The 25,631-nt window shown below is 44.6% G+C and overlaps 1 protein-coding gene and 1 long non-coding RNA gene across 7 annotated transcripts in view; both read right to left on the bottom strand.

Annotated features, from left to right (window-relative positions):
* The window catches only part of KIT (KIT proto-oncogene, receptor tyrosine kinase), an 84,266-nt gene that overhangs the window by 45,881 nt on the left and 12,754 nt on the right, over positions 1-25,631 (bottom strand). For 4 of the 5 annotated variants that reach the window (XM_073891691.1, XM_025887568.2, XM_073891692.1 and 1 more), the window contains exon 2: positions 1,419-1,688. In XM_073891691.1, the coding sequence (XP_073747792.1) occupies positions 1,419-1,688 (270 nt within the window). Of the gene's footprint in view, positions 1-1,418; positions 1,771-25,631 lie in introns of those variants that run through there. The other variant, XM_073891693.1, reaches the window with a different exon arrangement.
* On the bottom strand, positions 17,949-25,341 carry LOC141372605 (uncharacterized). Of its 2 annotated transcripts, none has more exons than XR_012377917.1 (3): positions 25,114-25,341; positions 20,412-20,560; positions 17,949-18,439 (listed from the first exon to the last, which is right to left on the bottom strand). It is a non-coding gene; the product is annotated as an uncharacterized lncRNA (long non-coding RNA). The 2 variants fall into 2 exon arrangements; XR_012377918.1 differs by lacking the exon at positions 25,114-25,341 and adding an exon at positions 22,847-23,332.

The following is a 25,631-nucleotide window of genomic DNA, read 5'->3' as shown; positions in this document are numbered from 1 at the left end:
AATGCCCCGATCTCCTTCATAGCTGTAACATAACTTACTTAAGTATCCAAACATCTTAAATCAGTAATAATTCAGTGGAGTGCTAGGTTACTGAGCAAGACTTCCCTTCTAAAGAAAATCCATGAACTCTGAGAGACTGACTTGGCTAATTTAGCCGTTTTCCCCATTTATTCAGTTGTCTACCCACTGTGTTAATATGCAGAATGATACTTCATGACCACCTGGAAACTCCAGAGTACCTTCTTGAATGTCAAAGAACAGCACCCAGGTTAGCCCAACCGTCATGGAACCATGCCCCGAGGCTAAGCTGTGCCTTATCCATGTGTATTTTTCAGCTACCCACCTAGGAAAGAATAACGTAAACTAAGGGGAGGCAGAGTCAATTTCCCAGCAACCTTCTTTATAGTGAACACTATGGGAGTCAACTTTATTAACCCTTGATAGAACTCAAATTTGCACAATTCTGTCTCCTGAACAACAATTACATGAGGACGACAGAGCCAATGATCTTATCCAAATGTTTCAGTGAGAAACTGAAACTCTAGAGCTTGCTCAGATCTGCCATCTAGGACAAATTTATTCACTATTCTTCCACAGTATCGTGGGTGAGGACTCCTATGCTGGCCTCTTTCAATGGTAGCCCCAGTCCAGGCACAAACTCAGGACCAGTACCTGGACCCTATTTCTCCTCCTATAACCTGGGTATGTCTCTTAAAGCTTTAAGTACTTGTTTTTACATCAACAGAAAGATTCTTCCTGCCTCCCACTGTCAGCAAACCTCCTCTTGACAAGGATGTTAAAAGCACAAACACAGATGAATCACTGAGTTTATCATAGGAAATGGGGTACGGAAATCCAACGATCATATTTTTCTTCTGTTTCTAAGAGGTCACAGTTGTTGTTTTTTTTTTTTTAAATGAATCAACTGACAACTATTAAGAACCTAAGAGGGGACATGGGGTGATTAGCTGACTGCGTTATTTTTCTGGAATTTGCTCCCTAAAAGTGGGTCAGTTCTTTTGAAGTGTTGGTCTGTTTAGGCCTTCAGAGGCCTTTAGTTCCCTGAAGTGTTTTTACTAAGTGGGAGTATCTAGGATCTCAAGGCATTAAAATGCAGCTTTCCCAAAGGGCCTAATTTATTCTCAGGGTTTACTCACAGTGCCAGGACAAATGGGCTAACCATATTGTAACCTCATTAGGAAGAGTATCTCAGCCTTGCAGACCTCCAGCTGGAGTCATACCTATGGCCACGATGTATCAAAAGATGGGGGGAACTAACAAAGAAAAAATTGTTTTAGGCATCGGAGACCCAGCCAGTAATATTTTCTCTCTGGCTCAGCCATCTATATGTCATCCATAATTAAGAACAGGACATTAAGTTCTCTAAAGCATAGCATGAAAGAAAGCTACACATTTACCTCTAACAAACACATAAATGGACCTGCTTAAACCATCTCTGTTGGTGCACGTGTAATTGCCTGTGTTGGCGGCCTCGGCTTTCTCTGTGATCCATTCATTGCGTGTGTTCTCACTCAATTGACCCGGGGTCTCAAAAGTCCATTTGACAAATCCTGGATCGGTGCATAACAGCCTAATCTCGTCGCCAACGCTGACTATTAACTCTGATTTTGCTGGGTGGATGGATGGTAGAGACAGTTCCCCTGGACTCACAGATGGTTGAGAAGAGCCTGCCAAGAAAAATAAGAATCGTGTTGAGTATGATCTTTTTCCTTGGCGAAATAAAGCATTTCTTCCAATATTGATTTCCATCTTCTGTGTGCTCTACAATAAAAATAGGACAAAGCTGCCCTGCTATTTATAGTTAGAAAGAGTTCTGTTTAAAGTTTCTTAAGTTCGGCAGCAGCTCTTCCTGCCCACGGGTCCTGTCCGTGCTTTAATAAAACCACCATTTTGCACCCAAAAAAAAAAAAAAAATTTAAATAAATAAAGTTTCTTAAGTTCATCTAGAAAATCATCTTCTGCAACTCTCAATTAATCCTGAGGGTCAGACTTGGTATGCGAGCCATACTTGTGGGATGCCATGGCCTTCCCTGGATTAAACACACAGCTGGGTCAAGTTTCCACTCTGACTATGGGCCATCGCAATGGTCGTGACATGCTGACACCCAGCTTAAAACAACAAAAACAAAACCCCATGCTATAAAAAACAAAAAACAAAAAAACGCAACAACAACAACAAAAAACCACACAATGGCCAGTTACTCTTCTGGCAAAATCTACATGACCATGACGTAGCTTGGCTGTGAATTCAGTTATATGTATGCAATTCTCCTTCTATGGTGATGTTCATCAAAAGGAGAACTATTTAAGAGTTTCAAACAATAAGGCAGAACACAAAAATCCCATTTTAAAGATCAGACCCTGAGATATTTCATGACATAGGTGGGGTTGCTGCCTAATCAAACTAATGCCTAGACAGGTTTCCTAGTTTAAAGATGCAAACTTAAAGACTCTGAACATGAAACTTGAACCTTAGAAAATTCACGGCAGCCAATTCATTCATTCCTTCATCCATCTGTTGCATGAACGTAAATATCTGTTCATTAATTAGGATCTGCAAAAGCTTCGAGCTTTTGTGAGTGCATGTAAGTGCAACACCAGGGTTGTTACACACACTCCAGAGTTTAAAGAACACACTGCTCGTGTGTCAGAATTAAGTGAAATATAGCTACAAGTTTTAGTTTTAAGCTGAAGAAGAAGATGAAGAAGAAGTGGGCTGGACCTTGACCATATCAGAAAAGGTGAAAGAGAAGACAGACACGTGCCATGGACATATATACACCATAGGGAACACAAAGGACCATGCAGAGACACTATATGTTTTTTGGTAAAAAAGTGACGTGTGCAGTAAGATACCATAGATCTTCTAGATTTGAGGAAATCTGTGAAGAGGTCTGGTCATCAGGTAGGCAGAAGCAATGAGATCTACAGTAAAGGATCTGAGACGAAAGATGCATCATAACTACCAGAGGAAAAATACATTAAAGGTTATAGTGTAATTAAAACTACAAAGTCTGACTCACATATGACCTGGGTGGGAAGAAAGGGTCCCTGGGTAAGGTGGGCTAGAGCAACAGGGTCACAGAACTCCCCCTCTGGGGGTGGGGGTAGCTTTCTATCACTCCCGCAGGGTCACAGGCGAAATGGGTATCTATCCCCTCCACACACATACAAGGTCAGAGACAATAAGTGACCTGAGTTCTGAAGGAGGCGTAAAAGGCAAAAGCAGCAAGTGAGCCAGGCCAGGAAGCTCTTCACAAGTCTGGCAGGACTGGGGATGCGGAGACATGAGCAGAAACAGATGGGGACAGGAGGGGCAAGTGCCCTGCTCCCAGGGCATACCTGGCCAGTGGACGCACTTCTCACCTCATGGCCTGCATTGCAGATGGTGGAGGAAGAGCAAAAATGTATGAAGTGAAAAGAAAGGATCAGACAGTCAAGGGTGAGCGCTTGTGGAAAAAAGAGGAATGCAGAGAGTACCAATCTTGGAGAGCTCTTCCAGCTCAGACGGTATAGATTTGAGAGTTAAAAATCAAACAAAAATGAATAGGCACCAACAGCAACAAAAAAACCACCACCAGGAAGGAAGGGAGGGAGGGAGGGGGGAGCGCAAGAGGGAAGGTTTCAAAGAAAAGGTGGTGGGTCCGAGAGCAGATGCTGAGCAAGATCAAGGGAATGAACAAAAGCGAAGGGAATGAACCAACTACATTTGGTGAGAAAGAGACGGCAGGAAACCCAAGAGTACAATTTCAGGTGAGTGGGAATTTCTGTATGCTCCGAGGTTAAAGGCTCTACGTGGAGACCTCCCTCGGAGGAGCAATGGCACAAAAGGGCAGAGAAAAAGACCTGCAGTCAAACGAGGTTAAAAGTTACAGAGAGACCTGTTGACATGTGAAGAAAGGAGGAGAATCTGTGGAGAGGGACAGACCAAAGACGCTCTAAAGAGACACGGAAACTCTCCCCTGCAGGTGCAGAGATGACTGGTCTCAATACCAATTTGTTACCCAGACAGATACTGCATCTGGGCACCTTCTGACCATGGCTTCAATCGCAGCTCCATGAGGTCATGCCAAGTCCAACCCAGACTGAAGACCCTCAGCAAACCTCGAGTCGCAGGAGGTAACAAGGTCGATGACAATCATCAAATGTTATTAAGCACCAACAACATAAGAAGTGCTATAGACAAGACCATCCGTCCCCACTGAGGCTCAGCATCTAAATGGCGGGGCCAGAATATGGAAACAACGTGCCTGGGATTGTTTTTAAAGTCTTACAGCACGTTAAATAATGGAAACGGGCACAGCAATAAAGGGAGACACTGTTATTTCAATTATTAATCCCCTTTTAAAAAGGGAGTAGTTCCAAGCGAATAGCAAACAGTGACATTGACAGAAAATTTAATCCAAAAACTCTTCAAGAATTTATATCGCAATATACTTCAATTAATTCAGCTTTCTCAGGAGTGCATATGTAGATAGGACAATCCAGTTGAATAAATATTGCTGACTTCCAGAGACCTACCATGCCAATGGAAGTGAGACCAAGGCAGGCCACTCAACTTCTCTGTGCCCAAGTTTCCAGATCCAGAAAATGATAAAAATACCCTCATCTCCTGAGTTCTTATGGGAATCAGATGTGACAAATACACACAAGGAGCTTAACACACGACAGGGCACTCTGAATACACGTTGGCTATTACAATGAGGCAGTAAAGCATCCTCGGGGAGAGCTTGGCTCTTGAGTTAAGACTCTAGATTTGCATCCTGGCTCTGCCAAGAAGTGTGTGATCCTCAGGCAAGTTACCAATCAACTGTGCCTTGGTCTCCTCATTTGCAAAGTAGGGCCAGTAGCAGAACCTATTTCATAAGGCTACTATACAAAGCACTCAGAACTGTCTGGGGGCACAGAGAAAATACATAATAAATGTTAGACACAATTATTCTAAAAACAGAACCTCTTATCACCCCTCCAGTCAGTCCTGACTTACTCACTTCCTATGAATATACACGGTTTTTTGGTTCCCTCATTTCCCAAACGGGTTCCCACCTGACTTCTGCCTCCTTGGCAGCAAATCCTAGCAGTCTTTCCTTTGGAGCCTCCGCCTCTCATCGTTGTCTGCCTTTCCACTCCTGCCGCCCCACCCCAGACTAGCCACTTACAGATTAACATCCTCTCCTAAAAGATCTCTGTGCTTCCGGCCACCCCACTCCCAACTCATCAGACCTCACAGCCCTGAGACCCACCAGCCTAAGAAACAACCATCTTTCAACAACCCCACTCATAGGGCGCCTGGGTGGCTCAGTTGGTTGAGCGACTGCCTTCGGCTCAGGTCATGATCCTGGAGTCCCGGGATCGAGTCCCGCATCGGGCCCCCTGCTCGGCAGGGAGCCTGCTTCTCCCTCTGACCCTCCCCCCTCTCACGCTCTCTATCTCTCATTCTCGCTCTCAAATAAATAAATAAAATCTTTAAAAAAAAAAAACTAAAAAAAAAAAAAACAACCCCACTCATAGCCTCAAAAACCCGACCAGAGGTGGTGGCAGCTAACAGTGACATCATGTACAGCTTACAAAGCACTGCCACGGGACTAATTTCCAACGGCTTCCTCTGGACCCTCACCTACCTCGCCAGTAAGATTCTTAGGCTGGCTGGCTAAGAAGCCTGTAAGCAGCTCCATTCCTTCCTAGGCCCATCGTTCTGCCCATGTCCCCAGAACACACCTACCCCACCAATTCACGTTCTTGCCACGTGGAAAGCCCTGCTTTTCAGGGGTGTTGGTCCCTAACCACGATCACCTGTCCTCACTAACTCCGTCCAACACGTCCAGCCCCATCACCCATCCGTCTGTACTGATATGTGTGGTCTAAATCTAGGGTCGACCTCCTCCACCTACTCCAAGGATCTTAAATTGTAATTTTCCCCTGGCAAAGTCATAAAAACATTCCCTTCGATCCCTGAACACAGAGAAGATCGGAGGAGGTACAGGTTAGGTTCCTCAACACCCAGCCCCTGTAACAGGTCTCAACAGTCCACTGGGCTACCCCCAAAAGAGGACAGATGTCATTTCTGCTGCTCCACTAAGGGAGTGGTTCCATTCATCCATTAAACTGCTACGGAAACCTCCCAAAAAGCAGCCTCCAAATTTGAGATCACTGGTTTCCGCTTTACTTCTAGGGTTTTAAAAAATAAATTTTAGAACAATTGCCACCAGAAACATTAAGGGTTTTATTTTCAAAATAAATTATGTGTAAGTTCAACCCTCAAACTCACCCTATAAAATGAAAATAGAGCTTATATTAGAGTGGGACTCTGGATATTATTTATTCTTTTTTCTAAACTATCTTGAATGTTGTTACGACGCTCTCACAATGAAAAAGACTAGAGATTCATATTAAAAGGTACGTACCTACCTTTATTATATTTAAAATTCAATACCAATAAGGTATTCCAACTGAGCTTTGACATTGCTCTGAAATTACACATTTTATTATTTTTTCTAAATTACCATTTTAAAATGCATCTGGTACACAGCAAATTCTCAACAAATGTTTGCTGAATTGGGTTTTATCTACATCGGGACTCTGCATTAGAAAATGTACTTCCCTAATTATGTTTGGCTAAGGCTAATTTAAGAGTTGTTTTCTATTCTCTGAACACATGTCAATTAATGAGCCAGAAAAAAAAGATGGCAAAACCTACCATTCTGGGGACCAACTACCATAGTGTATGATGGCTCTGGACTAGGAACTCCAGAAACAAAAAAAATATTTTATATATTTATCCCAGGCAACTAAGTGCCAAACCTAGAAGGCAGTCCTTGCTCTCAAAGAACATAAATAATGGAGAAAAGGAGCACTTATGAACAGTCGATAATGTTTCAAGATTTTAACAATATCAAGGTAAAAGCCAACATACCCTCTATAACCTCTTTCACTCGTGTCCAATTCAACCATACCCAAAAGAACTAAAAGCAGATATTTGCACACCCATGTTCACAGCAGCTCTGTCTACAGTAGCCAAAGGTGGAAACAACCCAAGTGCCCGTCGACAGATCAACAGATAAGACCAAATGGGGTAGGTGCATGCAGTGGAGTATTACTGAGCAATGAAAAGGAAGGAAATTCTGACCTAGGCTACCACATCCCTGAACTTCAAAAACATGATACTACATGAAATAAGAAGGACAAATGTAGTCTGGTTCCACTTATAATGAGGCACCTAGAGTAGGCCAATCCATAGAGACAGAAAGTAGAATAATATGACCAAGAGCTAGGGGGCCAGGAATGGGGAGTTAATGAGGTTAATGGGTACAGAATTTCCATGTGGGATGATAAAAAAATAAAAAGTTCTGAAAATGGACAGTGGTGATGGTTGCACAACACTGTGAGTGTACCTAATGGCATTGAATTGGACACTGAGAAATGGCACATTTTTCATCCTGTGTATTCTACCACAATAAAAAAAAAAAAAAAAAACCCTAATACTAAACAAAACAACAATTCTTCAAGGCCCTGGCCAGTGAAGCCTCAACCCTTCTCAGCCTTGGCTCTTTCTTAGCTGACCACTCTGACCCCTGGTATTAGCCTTTGTGAGCCCCATAACTTTGTTTTAAATCACATCATTTTTTTTAAAAATTGTCATTATTTTTATTTGTTCCACACCGTTGTGCTTGAGGGCACGAATGGCATCTTGGTTCCCATCCCTCGGCTCCTGTACACAGAGCAGGCATTCATAAAAGCACTTTTAACTTTCTGGGCTAAATAAGCCCTCAGTTTCAAGCCACACGGACTCCTGCCCAAGGGACTCTGGGTGCTCACAACTGTTAGGTTCTTCTCTCCGGCACCTCTGCTCTCCTGCTCGCACCATCAGAGTCATGTGGTCTTATTCTCAAACCTGTTTCTCAAAGTTAGACTTGTGGCCTATTTTATATACAAATTAAGTGCATGTTATGAAAATTGATGAAACAGGAGTGTGTGTGTGTGTGTGTGTTGAGAAGGAGCTGCTGACTCTCCGAGTAACAAAGAAACACTCTAATCGTGGCTCAACTAAACCGAGTGTCCAATTAAATGCGGGTGAAACATGAGAAGATTGGGGGAGGGAGGCTCACGCACCAGGGGAGGGGAGCTCTGCAGCCCCAGTGCTGTTTCACAAGCACAACACCGAAGGGAAACTGCAGTTAGAAACTGCAGACCTTGCCTGCCTTCTGGGTGTGGTGTAGGCTGAGAACGCCCGCCAGTCATCCCAAACCCAAGGTCAACCAAAGCTCAAAGACAAGGTTCTGTTTCTCCATCAGAAGGAAAGCAGCTGTCCATCTTTCTTAAGTGAGAATGAACTATTTAAGATACACCTGTATCTTAAATACACCTGTAGTCTCTGTGCTCTGTCGATCAAGAGACTCATTGCAGAGTCCAGGCTAGGCTTACCCTGTAGAAGGTTCTCAACGACCAGTACAAATGAGAGCCACCTGCTTGGAGGTGCTCCCCAGTCCCCTCAGCAGTGACTGCACCACGTCAACCGTTATTGCAAATCTTTTCTCAAAGATCCTCCTAAGGGCTTTGTTCACTTCACAAACGTCTAAGCTGCCAAGACTGGATTTATAGCTGGGGTTAAAAGTAAGGAAGTCATTTCAAAACCTTTTCTCCTTTGGACATGAATATAAGGAACCATGTAAAATAACGGCGGGGAGGCAAACCCACGTCGAGAGGCCTGTTCTGGTTTTGAGGAAGTAGCGCAGGAGTGGCAAGTAAGACAAAGGTCAAAGCTCCGTCGTAGTGGGGCGACTCTTTAGTTCGCATACCATTTAACCACAATTCGTGATTTTTAAAAAAAGCTAATGATTTGTATATCCTACTGTTTCTGACATACTTTTATATCCCCACAGGAAAAAACTGGATAAAAACCAAGATGGAAGGATCCTAGTAATTGCCCACAACACCCATGAGGCCTTAAAAACAAGTAGATGATACTGGAAATAGAATAAAGCTAGGGTGGGGGTGGCGGGAGTAAGAGCTCAGTGAAAACCAAACAGATCTGAAGAAATGCTCTTGGTGCAGGGAGGGGGGCGGGGGAGCCTGTAAATCCACTCTGGATCACCCACACAAAGTGAAGGAAACCATGGGATAGAGGATCCCAGAATGGCGCCCATTCTACTGCACTGAGTTCATGCTACCATAACCACTGAAGTCTCAAAGACAAAGCCAATACAAATGAAATAAAAATACTGAAAGTTGATAAACACGCCCCAGGTCTCAAAGGGAGCAGCTACTATTCTGCCCAGAAGCACCATGAGCAGGTCCAGAAGGAAGGGCCATGCAAGCTGAGCCAGCAAGACTTTGTCCATTTGCATGCGTCCACATTCAGATGTGTATTCAAGGAGGGGAAAGGCAAAGTTTTGAGTATGAAGGTGTGTGGTGGTCAGGAAAAGCTCGTCTGATGAGGAGCCCCCCCACTCCTACCTCACCCCCAAAATGGTAAGCTCTCAGAATCCAAAGCAAAGTCTGTTTCTATCTCTATCCTCCAAGCCTCACAGAGTGCCAGGAATACAGAAGATGACAATAAATACATGAAGGAATTACTACATCTATTAGCTGTACAGGTACAGGACAGGGGAAGGTAATTTGGGATTATCATCCTACAGAGCAGTATTTCTCTGATCTCGGATGCTTTTTAACCAGTCTTCTTGAAGGCCGATTTCTGTCAGTGACTAATTTTAAACACTCTTTTATTACATATCATCAAATAGGAAGTAAAATAAATTCAGGTGGAAAAACATGAGCTTTCAAAGAAACTAATCTACCTTACAGCTATATACTCCCAAACATACCACCCAAATCCCTACTACCCACCCCCAACCTTTAAGAGAACCTCCACGGACAAGTTCGAGAACAGTCCTACTGCATCACGTCATTCCCAATTCACAACTCTGCTATTTCCAAAGGATTTTCTGGGTAAGAGAGAGTTCAGATGGATCTTTAACCTTGTAATACAGAGATTAAAGCATGTACCTGGAAAGAGCTCATTGTTAAAATCTACTCAGGTTTGACACGAGGTAAACAGTAAGTAATTGACATGATGTCCTCACTGTCTTAAGTCTTTCCCTGCAATATTCCTTTGTCTGCAGACTCAGAAACCACTTCCTTGGCACAGTGCAAATTTGTACCTAGTTCTAAAGAAACTTTCTTTTTGCACGCCAGGGCTTGGTATCGTGTTAGGTATAGGATTTGTAGTAATTATACAAAATTACAGTATGAGACAGTGGACGGTCTTAAGCTGTAGCAACGTACCATTGTAAAATGAGCAGCATTTGAAAGTTTAAAATCACAAAACAGCGAAGACCTCACTGAAGCAGTTTTTAAGAAAAGCAGCTCCTTAAGTATATTTCAATGCCGGTCTATCTAATGATTCTGAACTAATTGACAGAAGGGAACCAAAAGACAGGGAAGTAAATGCTGGAGCATTAGTCATTACTGGCAGAGACGGATCAGTAACAAAGCAAGCATTTCTGAAACTGTCTTCATTGATGAAATGGTAACTGAGCTCCTACTATTTGTCCTGGGTGGGGCTGGGGACCAGGAATACAGAGCATGGGGGATGATGGACTCACACAGAGAACTGCCGTAGAATGAAGCCAGCACAGCAAATGGGGAATTGGGAGAGGGGGGAAGAGGGTCAGGAACAGATTCTCAAAGCTCAGAGAGTATGTGTGACCTGTTCAAGCCTAAGGGGAGAGGAGGAGAAAGGTCTATTAGGTGAGGGGAACCACAAGAGCAAATATCACAGACCTAGTTAAGGTGTGTGCTTAGTATCACAGTATCATTCAGAATCGTTACAGCATCAAGGTGTGAGGCCAGAGGTCCTGGGGGGCAGGATCGCTGGAGGGTCCCCTTTGTCATAGTAAGGGGGTGAGCCCACCTGGCTGGGGAGCTACTGATGTGTGCTTGGGGGGACCCCTCAGGGAGCAGTGAAAGATAGTACTGATAGGTAAGGGTCCTGGGGTGGGCTGGATGTGGGCAGCCCAGATTGCAGAAGAAGCGAGGGGAAGAAAGGACACCTGATTTTGACTTAGGTGATGGGAACTTGGGGTGCCAACAGAATGGAGGAGGAAGAACAGATTTAGAAGCATATTTGGATGAGCTGGTGGCACTGGGACATCCTGGAAACTGGGCTGGAGTGGGGGGCTGTGTTAGGGCCACAAACATACTCACCAGCACACAGCAGGTGATATGGGGGAGGGGGTAACCAGTGGTGTCCATAAAATCATCCGGGGAGGGAGTGGGGAGGACAAACAGAGAGCCCAGAAATGACAGGTGCAAGGTGGCTGGAGGAGGGCAGAGGTGGCAATGCCTCTGGTAAAGGAGAACCAGGAATTCCAGACAATGTGGTGCAGAGGGCCTTCTAGATGAACGCCAGAATCTCCGAGGACATGGCAGCAGGGAGGGGAGCAGAAGTGCACAGAGAACCAGCCCCACAACCCTCAGGACACAGGACTGGTCACTGACAGACATGAAGGGGGATAGAGAGCACGGCCATACCCTGCATCACTCATTATAATCCTGGCCTTACGTGGGAATCACCAACATCCCAGCCCCACCCCCATGCCCATGGCACCAGGATCTCCCAGTGGTCCTGCAGTCCCGGGATGTGGGAGAACAGGAGCTTTGACTGCACAGGCTGTTGGGGGAGAGCAACCTCGGGGCCAGCCGGGGGCAGGGGGAGGAGGGCGAGGGCAAGAGTCTCAGAGCTGGAGAGCATGGGCAGCCATGGCTCCGAGAGGGCTCCGAGTTAGAATCGGGGCATCAGTAGCCACAGAGGCAGGAGAACAACAAAAAGGAATGGGAGGCAGGGACAGAGAGAGGAGTGACGAGCAGGGAAGGCCGGAAAGCAGAACCTGCTGCAGGCTCCTGCGCAGCTGACACTTGACTTTGGGAGCTGATGTAGGCGGCCATAAGGTGCATGAGCCCAACTGGGGTTTAAAGGCACCAAAGCCAAAGTGAAAACACTGTTCCAGGGTCCTCTTTTCAGAAAAATATCTGTGGCACAAAGGGGCCACTGGTATAACCTGTGGGTCCTGCATCCTCATGGATGGCCAAGGAAGAGTGCTTTACCAGGCTCCCCAGCGCTGGAAAGGGATGGCCTGGCATAAATAGGGGTGCTCTGCTCTGGGCAGGCAGAGTCAGGCTGCATCGCCCCCATCCTACCTTCTCACCCACTCACCTTTCTGTGGGGTCTGCAGCCTGGGTGCATTCACCTGTGGTTTGGGCCCTTCCTGCCTCTGCTACTGAGAGCGGTTTCCTCCTGGGGGCCGAGTCAGCTCCTCTATTTTCTGCCTTAACCACAGAATCAGTAAGGTGCGTGCTTGGAGAAACCCAGAACTGCTAAGTCACCTGTGTTGCTCACCCTTTCCTGGAGTACTGGCGTTTCCTGCTTTTCCGGCTGTTATTGGGATCCCTGGTTAAAGCATGCACACCTGGTCCTCTGCTGTAAAGCACTTCCCTACTCAGGTCCCTCAGCACTGGACCACCGGGAGCTTCCCTCCATGCCTTCCTTCTACTGGTTCCTGATTCACAAGGATGCCATCTGGTGGCAAGATAAGACCCCCCCCCCCCCCACCCCCACCCCCATTTTTGCTGTTTGAGAAGCACACTCCAAGATCAAGGAGACGTTAAATATTCTGCTTGCTCCTAAGGAAACTTACTAAGAGGACCTGGCAGCCAAGATTCAAACTTCCAGTAAATGCCTTTTAAAGATACGACACCTGTCAAAGCTCTCAGGTTGGAGGAGGCTAGCAAAATTATTAATTGTTTGGTTTCTAAGATATGCAATATCTGTATGCTTTAGATAAAATGTGTAACAGCCTACTTTTGCTCTTCAGCAGTTAGTGAAGGGTGTGAAGGGGGGGAAAATGTAATGGTGGGGAAATACACAAGTTGTGGGCAAGTCGCCGAGGTTCTCTAGGACTCTGTCTCCTCTTCTGAAAAATTATGAAGGGACCATCAAAAAAGCTCCAGGACTCTAGGATCTGTAATCAAATACCCAGGCCACATGAGGGTCAAGATCTGGTGGCTGGAATCAGCTAACTGTGGCAAGAATGAGGAACAGTGATTCTCTTCTGAACATAACAAATCACGTACTTTGTTGTAAAACTACTCGGTGAACACAGAATTAGAATACCGGCCTATACGTGGACTCTGATCCCTGGCTCTTCCATCTTATAAAGTGAACAGGAAGTGTGGAGACGTAGGTATCATTCAACACCAAGAGAAGGGCCCTTCTCAGCTGATTATTTTGCATGGTTCTGCTAGCTATGCGTAGCGCGCCGGCAGTGGAGGCTTTCAGAGGACTACTTAATATACTTCCTACTCACTCATCCTAAGAAAAATACAAGCCAATGCTGGAGGAAGCAGGACTTCCTCTTTTGATCTCAAAGACACACAGGGGGAGGAAACCCTTCTCCGCCATTATGAAGTCGGTCTTTGGGGAATCGGATAAGGTCTGGATTTGGCAAGCACAATATATTAGGATCCATCCCTGCAACAGAAAAGAGGAACTTTCTCATTTCCAGGGGTTTTTTCCCAATAGCCCAGCACAGCTCCTATTGTAAATAGGCAGATTTCCGTGTTTCTGAGTTCTGGAAAGCACTTACTGAAATCAGAACCAGATAAGCAGCATTAGGGATTTGAATACAATAAACACAAGACCCTCACCACCTGTGAAGTTTGGGGTGGGGGTGGGGCGAAGCTCTTGACTTCTTTCCACTTTAACTTCCTTAACTTAAAAGGACTGGGGGAACAAAGTGAAAAGGAACAGGGCAAAAAGAGCACGGGGAGGGTCGACCATACTAGTCAGAGGTCAGCTTTACAAACCCAAGACCTACCAAGCACCAAGGAAGAGCCAGCCCCGGTGTGTGTCTCATGGCAAGCCGACCCTTCAAGGCTGCATGCTTCAGAGACGGAGGCTGCAGCTGATCCTTGCAAGATTTCGCGGAAGGACCTACTGGGTGTAAACTGCCTTCACATTAGCATTGTCCTGGGCACTTGGGCCAGTGTGGGCCAGCGTATGGGCACAGAGTACCCCAACACTAACTCACCGCCGTACCATTTCCTCCCACCGGGAACTAACAATTCCTCAAAATGCTCAGCTCCCCGGTTCAGGAGGGGAAATGAGGTTGTGCTTGCAGCAAATGAAAACTTGAAGAAATAATAATACATGCCAACCAGAAGCTCTAGCTCGAATTCCATAGCATCTAATCCTAATGATGTCAAAAAAAAAAAAAAAATGCCAATACTAAGTAAGGGGCCAACGTGTCCATATTTACACACACAAACACAAGTATATGCCAATGGGGCATTTAAATTTTTTGTTGTGGCAAAACAGAAGACAAAATCTACCATTTTAACCATTTTTAATGATGCAGTTGAGTAGCATTAAATACATTTAAAATGTTGTACAACTAACAGCCAGCGGCTATCCACATCCAGAACATTTTTATCATTGAAACTTTGTACCCACGAAACAGAAATTCCCCAATCCACCACCACCTGCCCCTGGCAACCACCGTTATACTTTCTGTCTCTATGAATTTACTGGTCTAGAAACCTCATATAAGTGGACCCATAAAATATTTGTCCTTTAGTGTCCTGCTTATTTAAATCAGCATAAGGTCTCCAAGGTTCTTCCGTGCCGTAGCAGGTGTCAAAATCTCCTTTTTAAACCTGAGTAATATTCCACTGTATGTATATCCCACATTCATCTTTATCCGTTCATCGTGACATTTGGGTTGTTTTCCTAAGGCATCTTGTCTTCAAATGTGATCTACATTTTTGAAAGGCCTCCCTGATTTTCTAGTTCTAAAAAAAGAAACAACAAAAAAAAACACTAGGAATTATGCGTGGCTCAAATAGATATTTAAGCTCATTTTCACCATAATGGGTAAATCAACAAATTTTACTGGTGAACAAATTCTAAATCCTGCTTTTAATGGACCTGTCAGATAAGGAAAATTGCACCTTCCCCTTCATCCCACACACAGACCAGACAGTACATTTTTTCCTTCTGGTTTCCACTTTCAAAATGCCGTTTTATAGCCACAGAGCTGGTTCATACCAAAGGAAGTAAGAGCAAAAGTGTTGTTTAAAAAGGGAATTTTATCTGAGGCAGTGGCCAGAGAAAAGGTTACCAGCACTGGTAACTGTCTTGCAAACAGACTGGACTTCGCAGGGACAACAGTTTAGCTGCAGCTCTGGGTAACGGGGGTGGGGGGGGGAATTCCCTCTGTCCCCCTCTTCACAGAACAGGTAGAAACCTACAGAAAGCCCCTTTTGATTTGCCTTTGTGTTACCTGGCCAAGAAGAGGTTCCGGTTTTTTTTAGGTGCTAGAGAGAGCCAATTTCCAAGAAGGCAGTTGAGTTTTAGGGTCTGCGTTGAATTTGAAAAACTCAGATTAAGGTTGAGGGCAAAAGCAAGCAGCTCAAGAGGTGTCCCTCCTTGGAGGGAGGTCCCACGCTAGAGGAAAGAGGGGGCAGAAGGCGGCGTTCCTTCTGGGTGGCCTCGATGCTCTCATAAATTACAAGGCAGAGTCTCCTGCGGATGGCTCTTTGGGGAGGCCTATTAGCAACTTACTCTCAGATAGTTCAGAAAAAAATAGTATGTACATACACAAAGGAAATGTGTCAAAATGTTAACAGAGAGTGTAGGTGAAGGGTATCCTGGAGTGCTCTGTACTAACTTGCAACTTCTAGAACTTTATTCTGCAATATTTTAAAGTCCAGAAGCCAGCTCAGAGCCTCGAGATCATGGTGCTTCTCTGACCTTCTGGGGGCAAGGGAAGAAACAGGAATGGAATGTAAAGAAGGTGTTGGCTTCGGAGCCAGACAAGCATGGATTCCAGCCCGAGCTCCGTGAGACTTTGGGGCAAATTCCTTGACCTTCCCAAGCCTCAGTTTCCACCTCTCTGACTGGGGGTCAAATATTCCAAGATTCCTACTTCCTCTCCAAATCCGACATGGACCTTGCAGCAGGAAATGGTCCTGTTACTATTTGCTACGATGACTGGACAGCAACTGAGGAGGCTAAGGGAGTAGCAGGGAAAACATTAGAGCCACACCAGGATCTGGAATCCGGAATGGGCAGGATAGCAGAAGGCAGGGGGGATGTGGAATGACTGCCCTTAGGAAGGGAAATGGCATCTGCTAGACAAAGGACACGTGCACCAAAACACAGAATTACAGCCACATGCGCTCTCCACACTCCTGGCCAGCTCAGCAAACGATAGCTGTTTTTTTTTTTTTTTAAAGATTTTATTTATTTATTTGAGAGAGAGAGAGAATGAGAGATAGGAAGCACGAGAGGGAAGAGGGTCAGAGGGAGAAGCAGACTCCCCGCCGAGCAGGAAGCCCGACACGGGACTCGATCCCGGGACTCCAGGATCATGACCTGAGCCAAAGGCAGTCGCTTAACCAACTGAGCCACCCAGGCGCCCACGATAGCTGTTCTGATCACAGCTATTGGGAGTGAGAAATTGTGTTTATGACTTTTGTTCCAAAACCTCCTGCATTTATTACAATCATTTAATCTAAAAGGAGTTTACAATGTATGTTGTGCCTTGAATGTAAAAAAAAAAAACTAAACACAACAATCAACAACCTTACAAAGAGGCAACAGATCAGTTCTATGAAAAGATTCCCATAAGCATGTCAGCATCTTTACCTGCTGGGTCTTGAAAACCCTATCTTTTTTTTTTTTTTTTAAGATTTTTTATTTATTTACTTGACAGAGAGAGAGAGATAGAGAGAGAGCAGGAACACAGCAGGGGGAGTGGGAGAGGGAGAAGCAGGCTTCCCGCTGAGCAGGGAGCCCGATGCGGGGCTCGATCCCAGAACCCTGTGATCATGACCTGAGCCGAAGGCAGATGCTTAACGACTGAGCCACCCAGGTGCCCGTGAAAACCCTTTTCTTTCCTTTAAATTTTTTATTATGTTAATCACCATACATTACATCATTAGTTTTTGATGTAGTGTTCCATGATTGTTTGTGTATAACACCCAGTGCTCCACGCAGAACGTGCCCTCTTTAATACCCATCACCAGGCTAACCCATCCCCCCACCCCCTCCCCTCTAGAACCCTCAGTTTGTTTTTCAGAGTCCATAGTCTCTCATGGTTCATCTCCCCCTCCGATTTCCCCCCCTTCATTCTTCCCCTCCTGCTATCTTTTTTTTTCCCCTTAACATATATTACATTATTTGTTTCAGAGGTACAGATCTGTGATTCAACAGTCTTACACAATTCACAGCGCTCACCATAGCGCATACCCTACCCAATGTCTATCACTCAGCCACCCCATCCCTCCCAAACCCCCACCACTCCAGCAACCCTCAGTTTGTTTCCTGAGATTAAAAATTCCTCATATCCCACACCAGTATTGCATTCATGCCCTGACGCAGCCAGACCTACCCGAGGGCCACCCCCCCACCCCACCCCCGTTCTGGCGGGGCTGCCCACGCGGGCCTAGCCCACTGGCCTGGGACCCTGCCAAGCACCTCGGGCTGTCCAGGATGGAGACCCGACGTCTCCCCGGGATCTGCTCCCCTCTGCCCCAGAAGACAAGTGCTGCGCTCTAGTGAGAGGAGCTGAGGGGCCCTGGGCGCCGACTCCTAGCTTGAGTTCCTTGTGCCGACAGTAGCAGCCGCTATGATGGTGTCTGTGATGCAAATGCACCCGCTGCCTTCAACCGCGTGCGTGCGTGCGTGCGTGCGTGTGTGTGTGTGTGTGACGGCCGGAGTCGTGTTACTGACAGGATAATGACATTACAAAGAAATTGTGTTAGAGTCAACTTTGCCTTGATAATTATTGTAAACACTTTGTCCATTTTTTTCTTTTTTATTCACAAACTAAATCCATCAGGAAATTATAAAGTTATTTAAAAAAAAAAATTCCTCATATCAGTGAGGTCATATGATACATGTCTTTCTCTGATTGACTTATTTCACTCAGCATAACACCCTCCAGTTCCATCCACATCGTTGCAAATGGCAAGATTTCATTCCTTTTGATGGTTGCATAATATTCCATTGTGTATATATACCACATCTTCTTTACCCATTCATCTGTCCATGGGACATCTTGGCTCTTTCCACAGTTTGGCTATTGTGGACATTGCTGCTATAAACATCAGGGTGCTAGTACCCCTTTGGATCCCTACATTTGTATCTTTGGGGTAAATACCCAGTAGTGCAATTGCTGGATCGTATGGTAGCTCTATTTTCAACTTTTTGAGGAAACTCCATACTGTTTTCCAGAGTGGCTGCACCAGCTTGCATTCCCACCAACGGTGTAGGAGGGTTCTCCTTTCTCGACATCCCCGCCAACATCTGTCGTTTCCTGACTTGTTAATTTTAGCCATTCTGACTGGTTGAAAACCCTATCTTTAAAAGAAAAAAAAAATTGAGCCCTTGTTCTCAATATATGTATTTTTATAAATTATACACACGCAGGCTATCGGCAATCCTATTAAATATCAGTACCGCCTATTTAGTGTCTTATCTGAGACAAATGCCCCCACCTTGAAGCTGTTGCCTTGGGGAAGCAAACGCCATGCTTTCTCCTTCTGGAACAGAAATGAAAAACCCGACTCTATCCAGGTCAAGACAAACCGACTAAAACAAGGCAAAGGAGGCCATCTCTGATCTTCTAGTAAATGGACTTGGAAGTGGGTGGGGAGACATACAGTGCCCCAGCATCAAACTCTGTGAGCAAAGGAGGCAGCCCTTCTTAGAAGCTCTGAGGGCAGAGGGGAGGGACAAGGGTCATTTCCCTGAAAATTTCTCAGGTGCCACCTTTACCACTCCAGCTCCGGCTTCTGGCACAGGTATTATGAACTTCTCCAGGATCAGAGGATTTCTCTCCTTTTCCATATCCTGGGGTAGTAACACTCAAGAACTTCTTCTCTTGGGTGTCCCAAAAACCAGACCCCAAATTAGAATCAGGTTATTGACTCCGCTGCCACTGGGCAAGGGGCTGGCCCTTCCAGTGGTAGTACTTAATGGTGGTGGCAACTGATCCTATAAATAATTAACTAGGTGACACCCTTCTCCAACTGCATACATTAAGCAGCCCTATGACCCAGGGATATAAAGGGGACTGTCCCCCCATCCATCCATTCATTCATCTAAAAATATTTACTAAATGCTCGCTCCTTGCTGGGCCCTTGGGCAACAAGGGAATAAGCATGGTCTATCCCTCTCATGGAATTTCTGTTTAGCTCCAAGGATGAGCAGTAAACCAGTAACGATACAATTATATAATTACAGTGTGATGAGGACAATGAAGTGCACTGTACAGTGAGAATTGACCTGACCCACCCTGGGGGTTTGAAAAGAATCACAAAGGCAACATGCCAGTTGGGGTCTGAAGTGCACTAGACCAGGGAGCACCATGGTCCCCGAGACAGGACTCGGGCAGAGGGGTGGCTCCTGCAGAAGCCACCGGGCGAAGGAGCAGGACACCCGTAAGGGGTGACAAAAGCACTGACAGCCAAGGAAGCTGCAGGTGCTGTATGCAAAACAGAGATGCGAAGGTCTGAGACCCTGGATGCCTGGAGTGGGATCCACCTCGACTGAATCACAGAAAGACACGATCATACCCATCCTTTCAAAATACCACCTCAGGGAGCCTGGGTGGCTCAGTGCGTTACGCGTCCGACTCTGGGTTTCGGCTCAGGTCATGACCTGAGTCCTGGGGTCGAGCCCACGTGGGGGCTCCCTGCTCAGTGGGGCGTCTGCTTCGGATTCTTTCTCCCTCTCCCTAGCACTCCCCCTTTGCCCATCCCCTCCTTGTACTCTCTCTTTCTCTCTCCAAAATAAATAAGGGCGCCTGGGTAGCTCAGTCCTTAAGCAGCTGCCTTCGGCTCAGGGCATGATCCTGGGGTCCTGGGATCAAGCCCTGCATTGGGCTCACTGCTCAGCAGGAAGCCTGCTTCCCCCTCTCCCCCTCCCCCTGCTTGTGTTCCCTCTCTCGCTGTGTCTCTCTCTGTCAAATAAATAAATAAAATCTTTAAAAAATAAAAAAACAATAAAATCTTCAAAAAAGAAAAGAAATACAATACAACACACCTCTATAGAGGGGCCTTCCCATCCTCCCCCCCACACACAGGCACGTGTTCTAAAGTCCCCTTGCAGCCTACCGAGGCACCGTCCCCACACACTGCGATTGTCTGTCTTCCTGTCTGGACTAACCGAAATTCCTATCTATCTTTTTAGTGCAACAGAAAGAGAACTGAGAATTGCACCCTGGTCGGCCAGTCAAGAGGCCACATGAGCTTTGACTTTTCAATGATCCACTGCCCTGTCGCTGTGACAAAGCCCCAGTAACTGCAGACGACTGGTTCACAAACTTCACCTGGAAAGCTGTTAAAATGAACCGCTGGGCCCTGCTCCGAGCTTCCCATTTAAAGTCTGCATTTCTGAGAAGTCCCAGGTGATGCCTCTACTGCAGTCCAGGACCACACATGGAAAAGCAGTTACTCCCCAACCCCACAACACCATCAGCTACCAAAAGAAAACCATAGCATTAGTGCAGCAAAAACAAACCAAAAAAAAAAAAAAAGAGAGAGAGAGAGAGAGAGAGAGAGAAGAGAAATTGTATCAGTATCTGTATCTTGGAAGTCAAAGCAAACCTACAAAAAACAGATTTTCTTGAGTGAGCAAATCTGCCTGGCTTTTACACCTAGAAATCGGCCTCGCACTGGGTCCCCCTGACAAGCTTTGGCAGCCACTCGGGCACAGATTTCTCGAATCCCCAAGCTTTAGAAGTGGGAAATGTTGCAGAATTCACCAGTCACAGCTAGAGGACTCCAGAATAGTGACACTGGGTGGCAAATACAACTTCTGCAGCACATCAGACCTCAATCTGGTGTACTCCGTCTGAGGGCCCAGAGCCCAAGCCCACAGCCCATGCTGATCCAGGGCGGGCCTCTGAGCTTCCATTTGCAGTGGGTCAGAAACAGAGCAAACAGCACAGGCTTCTCCTGGTTGGTCCATGTTCTTGCACACGGCCCAATCAAGTAACAGGCATGTCTCGGTGAGGAGTCAGATACCATCCACCAATTTTCTAAATTACTCATCAGAAAATTGCTGCAATAGTTAATTCTACAGTTATTCTACATTTGAATAAACAAAATAAAAAATAATTAGACCAAAACAATCACATTGGTCTAAAAGCACACTAATGGACAAAATTAGTTTATTCAAATTTGTTGCGACATTCATCAGAACACTTGCTGGTCAATTTGCTTAATGAGTGCTCACTTTTCCCTTAATTTTTCTTCGGTGACATTCACTTAGAGCAACACATTAAGCCTGCTACCCTTTTGCAAAGAATTCTTAATGACCAGCTCTGTTTTCAAAATGATTTCTTCTCATCTCTTCATAGAAAATATGAGGAAATGTCTGAAATGATCTTACTGTTTTCCAGAATTCTTTTTAAAGTTTCCAATACGTCCATTGAGGAAGTTTTACTCCTTCCTTATATGACTTCACAATAATGGCTATCCTAAAAAGCAGGGGGTATAAAGAGGCCAATTCTAAAATTGCAATCTTCTAGTAGGTAATTTAAATCAATGGCCAACTGGGCGCCTGGGTGGCTCAGTTGGTTAAGCGACTGCCTTCGGCTCAGGTCATGATCCTGGAGTCTCGGGATCGAGTCCCACATCGGGCTCCCTGCTCGGCGGGGAGTCTGCTTCTCCCTCTGACCCCCTTCCCCCTCATGCTTTCTGTCTCTCATTCTCTCTCTCTCTCTGAAATAAATAAATAAAATCTTTAAAAAATAAATAAATAAATAAATCAATGGCCGACTGAAGGAAACTCAAGTTGGAGGAAAGAAATTTAGCATTTTTGGAAATCTAAATTAATATTATGTCAAGCCCTGGCAGCATTTTTTTAAATGACTATAATTAAAGATATGCACATTTGTCATAGGAGAAAAAAAGCTGAAAGTGAAAAATGCATGTAATGATTTTATCTTTATTAGATGGTATTAAAAGTATTAATGTGGTTAATGCTTTTAAAACCATAAAATAGCACTCTGTCCTTCAGAAGTCAAGGAATATTACACCAAACAATGGCAAAAGTGTGTCACTTTTTATACATTTTCCTCAGAAACAACAGGTCAGATAGGAGCTTCCTGGTGCTCTGATGATTTCAACCATTACATTTTGTCATAAATAAGCTTAGCAAGTTAATGCAAGGTAGACCATAAAGAGTTCAATTCCAGTTTTCAGATGGTTACAACCACTAACTTTTTTCTCTATAACACATTTTTAATAACTTATCTTGGAAGAAAATTATTTTTTAAGTCAGCTACCAGTGATGTTTCAAGACTCTGCTGCTTTGGTCCCAATCTGGTAGATGGAAAGGTTACCAAATCTTATGCTAAAAAGTCTATGCAGGGGCGCCTAGGTGGCTCAGTTGGTTAAGTGTCTGCCTTCAGCTAGCTCAGGTCATGAACCCGGGGTTCTGGGATCCAGCCCCATATCAGGCTCCCTGCTCAGCAGGGAGTCTGCTCCTCTCTCCACCCCCCACTCATGCTCTCTCTCAAATTAGTAAAATCTTAAAAAAAAAAAAAAGTCTATACAGATTCTGACAGTGGTAGCAGCCTAATTATTGGATCTTCCCTACCTGCACCCACCCCAACCATAAAAACAGACAAACAGAGCAGAAGCAAAAACCCAGGAGCAATACCTACAACAGAACCAGGTGATAAGCTATTCCCATGAACCCTATATATGAGAAGATGAGAACAAACAGTAGCTTCAAGAACTGTCATTAGATACTTACTGGAAAGTTCAGAGAGCCATTCTGAGAACGCCCATGCAAACTGGCAGATGGCTTTGCAGGTTCCAATTTCACTAGTAAGTGCGGAGGGAATTGTGACCCATGTCTGTCTAAGTGCTGGAATGTTCTGGGTTGGGGGAGGTCTGATTCTTATGAACGAACAAGAAAGGAGAAAGCCCCATAGGGAGGGGAAACTACTGCGGATGAATCTAAGATGAGTAAAACAGGGGCAAAGGTTGGGGTAGGCAGGTGGGAATGGGGACCACAAATGGAAGATCTTAGACTGCCGAAAAGTAGAGTCCACACACCACTCCATGAAAACAACTAAGTGGTGCTCTAGAATTGTGAAACTAGAAAAGCTACACTGACCCTACAAAAAAGTACAGGAAAACTCATAGTGAGCAACAGAGAAGAACCACAGCTGAGTTCCAAATAGTTATTTAAAGAAAAAAAAGGAGCAGAATGACACCCCCAGTATAGACAATAAAATCATGCCAGAAAGAAAGAAAACAGATGTAAACTACAACCCAGCATTCCAAAACAAGCTAAAAGAAATTAAATCAAAGAAGCTATAAAGAACCACATAAACCAGAGTTTTTTAAACCCAGAAATCAGTTGATTGGAGAAAATGGAAGATTTGAGGCAAAGAACTAAGAAAAGAATTAGACATAAAAGGAAAAAAATCATTTCAGAAATGAAGGGTAACTTAAAAAACACACACAAAGAGCAAATAAAATGAACAGTGCCTTAAAAGAACTGGAAGATGGAGAAGGTCGAAATTTTTTTATTCACATAAATTATGAAGATACTAAAAGGACTTGGGAGAAAGGGACCAACACAGACGACAGGCAAAAACAGGCAAAGAAGATTTAACACATGCATAATGGGAGTTCCTGAAGCCGAAGACATAGAATAGGACACAAAGCAAAAGCTATGCCACAAGAAAACTTTCCTGGGTAATTACATATTTAAGTGGTGTATCATGTCCCTAGAAAAATCAACACAGGGCAGCCAGCACTGTAAAATACTCCCGGACTTCAAAGGATAAAAGTAAAACACATTCCTTTGGGTAGCTAGGCAAACACACAGAGTTAAACATGAGGAAAGGGAAATCAGATTGTCAGCAGTTGACAACACTTTACGGTAAAAGACAGTACTGTAAAATGTTAGATACTTGAGCAAAGAAAAGATAAACCAAGGATTTTCTATCAGCCAACCTGACTCTGAAGTATAAAGGCGACAGACGAGCTGTTATGAACAATAATTCAGGGAATACTTCCCATGAGTGCTTCCTGAGGCATCGAGCAGAGGATGAGCTTCAGAAAACCAACCTGCCAGGAAAGACAGGACCTAAGGACCAGTGGCCAGAATCAAATACGAATTTACTGGTAGGACAAAGAGTGGTAACAAAGGAGACAGCAACATATATAATGATGATATATTCTGATAAAGCAATTTTAGTATAGCTATCAGTAAAATTAGGGGAGGGAGGAGTATCTGAAAAGGAGCTTTTGCTCACTGACTGTATACAGTAACTGGGGTGAAAGCATATTGCTTCAAATGCCAAGGTACAGGGCGGGGGGTGGGTGGGGAAGGGAGAAGAAAAGGCTCCTAGCTAATTTAAATGTTACTCACAGTAGGAAACCAATAGAAAATAGCACCTCCTCCCCCCGCCCCGACAAAGAACGAAGCAAGGGTATTATAAAAAGGTATCAGCATAAAAGCAAAAATGTGAAAAAATATAAATCCTTGCAGCCCAAAGTACACCAAAGAAGTACAATAACAGAAGACTATGCCAATTATTAAGTGGTCTTGTTAGGAAAAAAACAAAAACAAGAACAAAACCTGAATATGACCAAACCTCTAAATCACAAATTTACAGGAAATACAGGGACCAGAGAGCATGTTAGCTACCACCACAGGAATGCAATCAGCAGACTCCAGGCTGTGAAAAATTGCACAAGTACTCTGTTTCTTTAACAAAAATGGGGGTATAGGACCTATAATAAATAAGAAATGACTTAAAGGCCACATCAACCAACTGCAATATGGGAATCTCATTTGGATTCTAACAAATGTGTACATATTTGTATACATATATTTAAATTTATATTTCGGTAGGGGAAATGTGAACACTGGAAAATCAACAACATTGTGGAATTATATTGACTTGGAAGGCTGTGACACTGGCATTATCACTGTGTTTAGGGGAAAGGAATCTTTGTATTTTTTTTTTTTTTTAGGAATCTTTGTATTTTTGAGCTACATACCGAAAACATTCATAGTTGAAATTCCACGATGCATGAGATATGCTTCAAAATAATGGGAGGATGAGGTGGACAGAGATAAAGCAGAAAGGCTGGTGGTTGATCCAACTGTTGAAACTGGATGATAGGTATAGGAAGATTCATTACACTATTACCTATGTCTGAAATGTCCCCATGATTTATATATTTAGATAGGTATATAGTTAATTCCTTTTAAGAGAGAGAGAACAAGCGAGTGCATGGGAGGGGGTTTGAGGGAGAGAGAGAGAGAGAGAGACTCTTAAGCAGGCTCTAAAGTGAGGCTTGATCTCATGACTGAGATCACGACCTGAGCCCAAATCAAGGGTTGGGCACTTAACCAACTGAGCCACCCAGGCGTCTCTATAATTTATTTATTTTAAAGTTAATGTGAGGTACAATCGCTCCATTTTTTTTTTAAGATTTATTTTGGAGAGAGAGGGAGAGAGCGTGCATGTGCAAGCAGGGGGCAAGGAAGGGGGTTGTGCAGAGAGAGAGAATCT

This window comes from Callorhinus ursinus, unplaced genomic scaffold (genome assembly GCF_003265705.2).
Source record: "Callorhinus ursinus isolate GAN/ISIS: 27379988/994484 unplaced genomic scaffold, GSC_fseal_2.0 scaffold4, whole genome shotgun sequence".
In the NCBI taxonomy this organism is placed as follows: domain Eukaryota; kingdom Metazoa; phylum Chordata; class Mammalia; order Carnivora; family Otariidae; genus Callorhinus; species Callorhinus ursinus.
The sequence above is the reverse complement of the archived record's forward strand: the minus strand, read 5'-3'. Positions and strand labels throughout refer to the sequence as shown.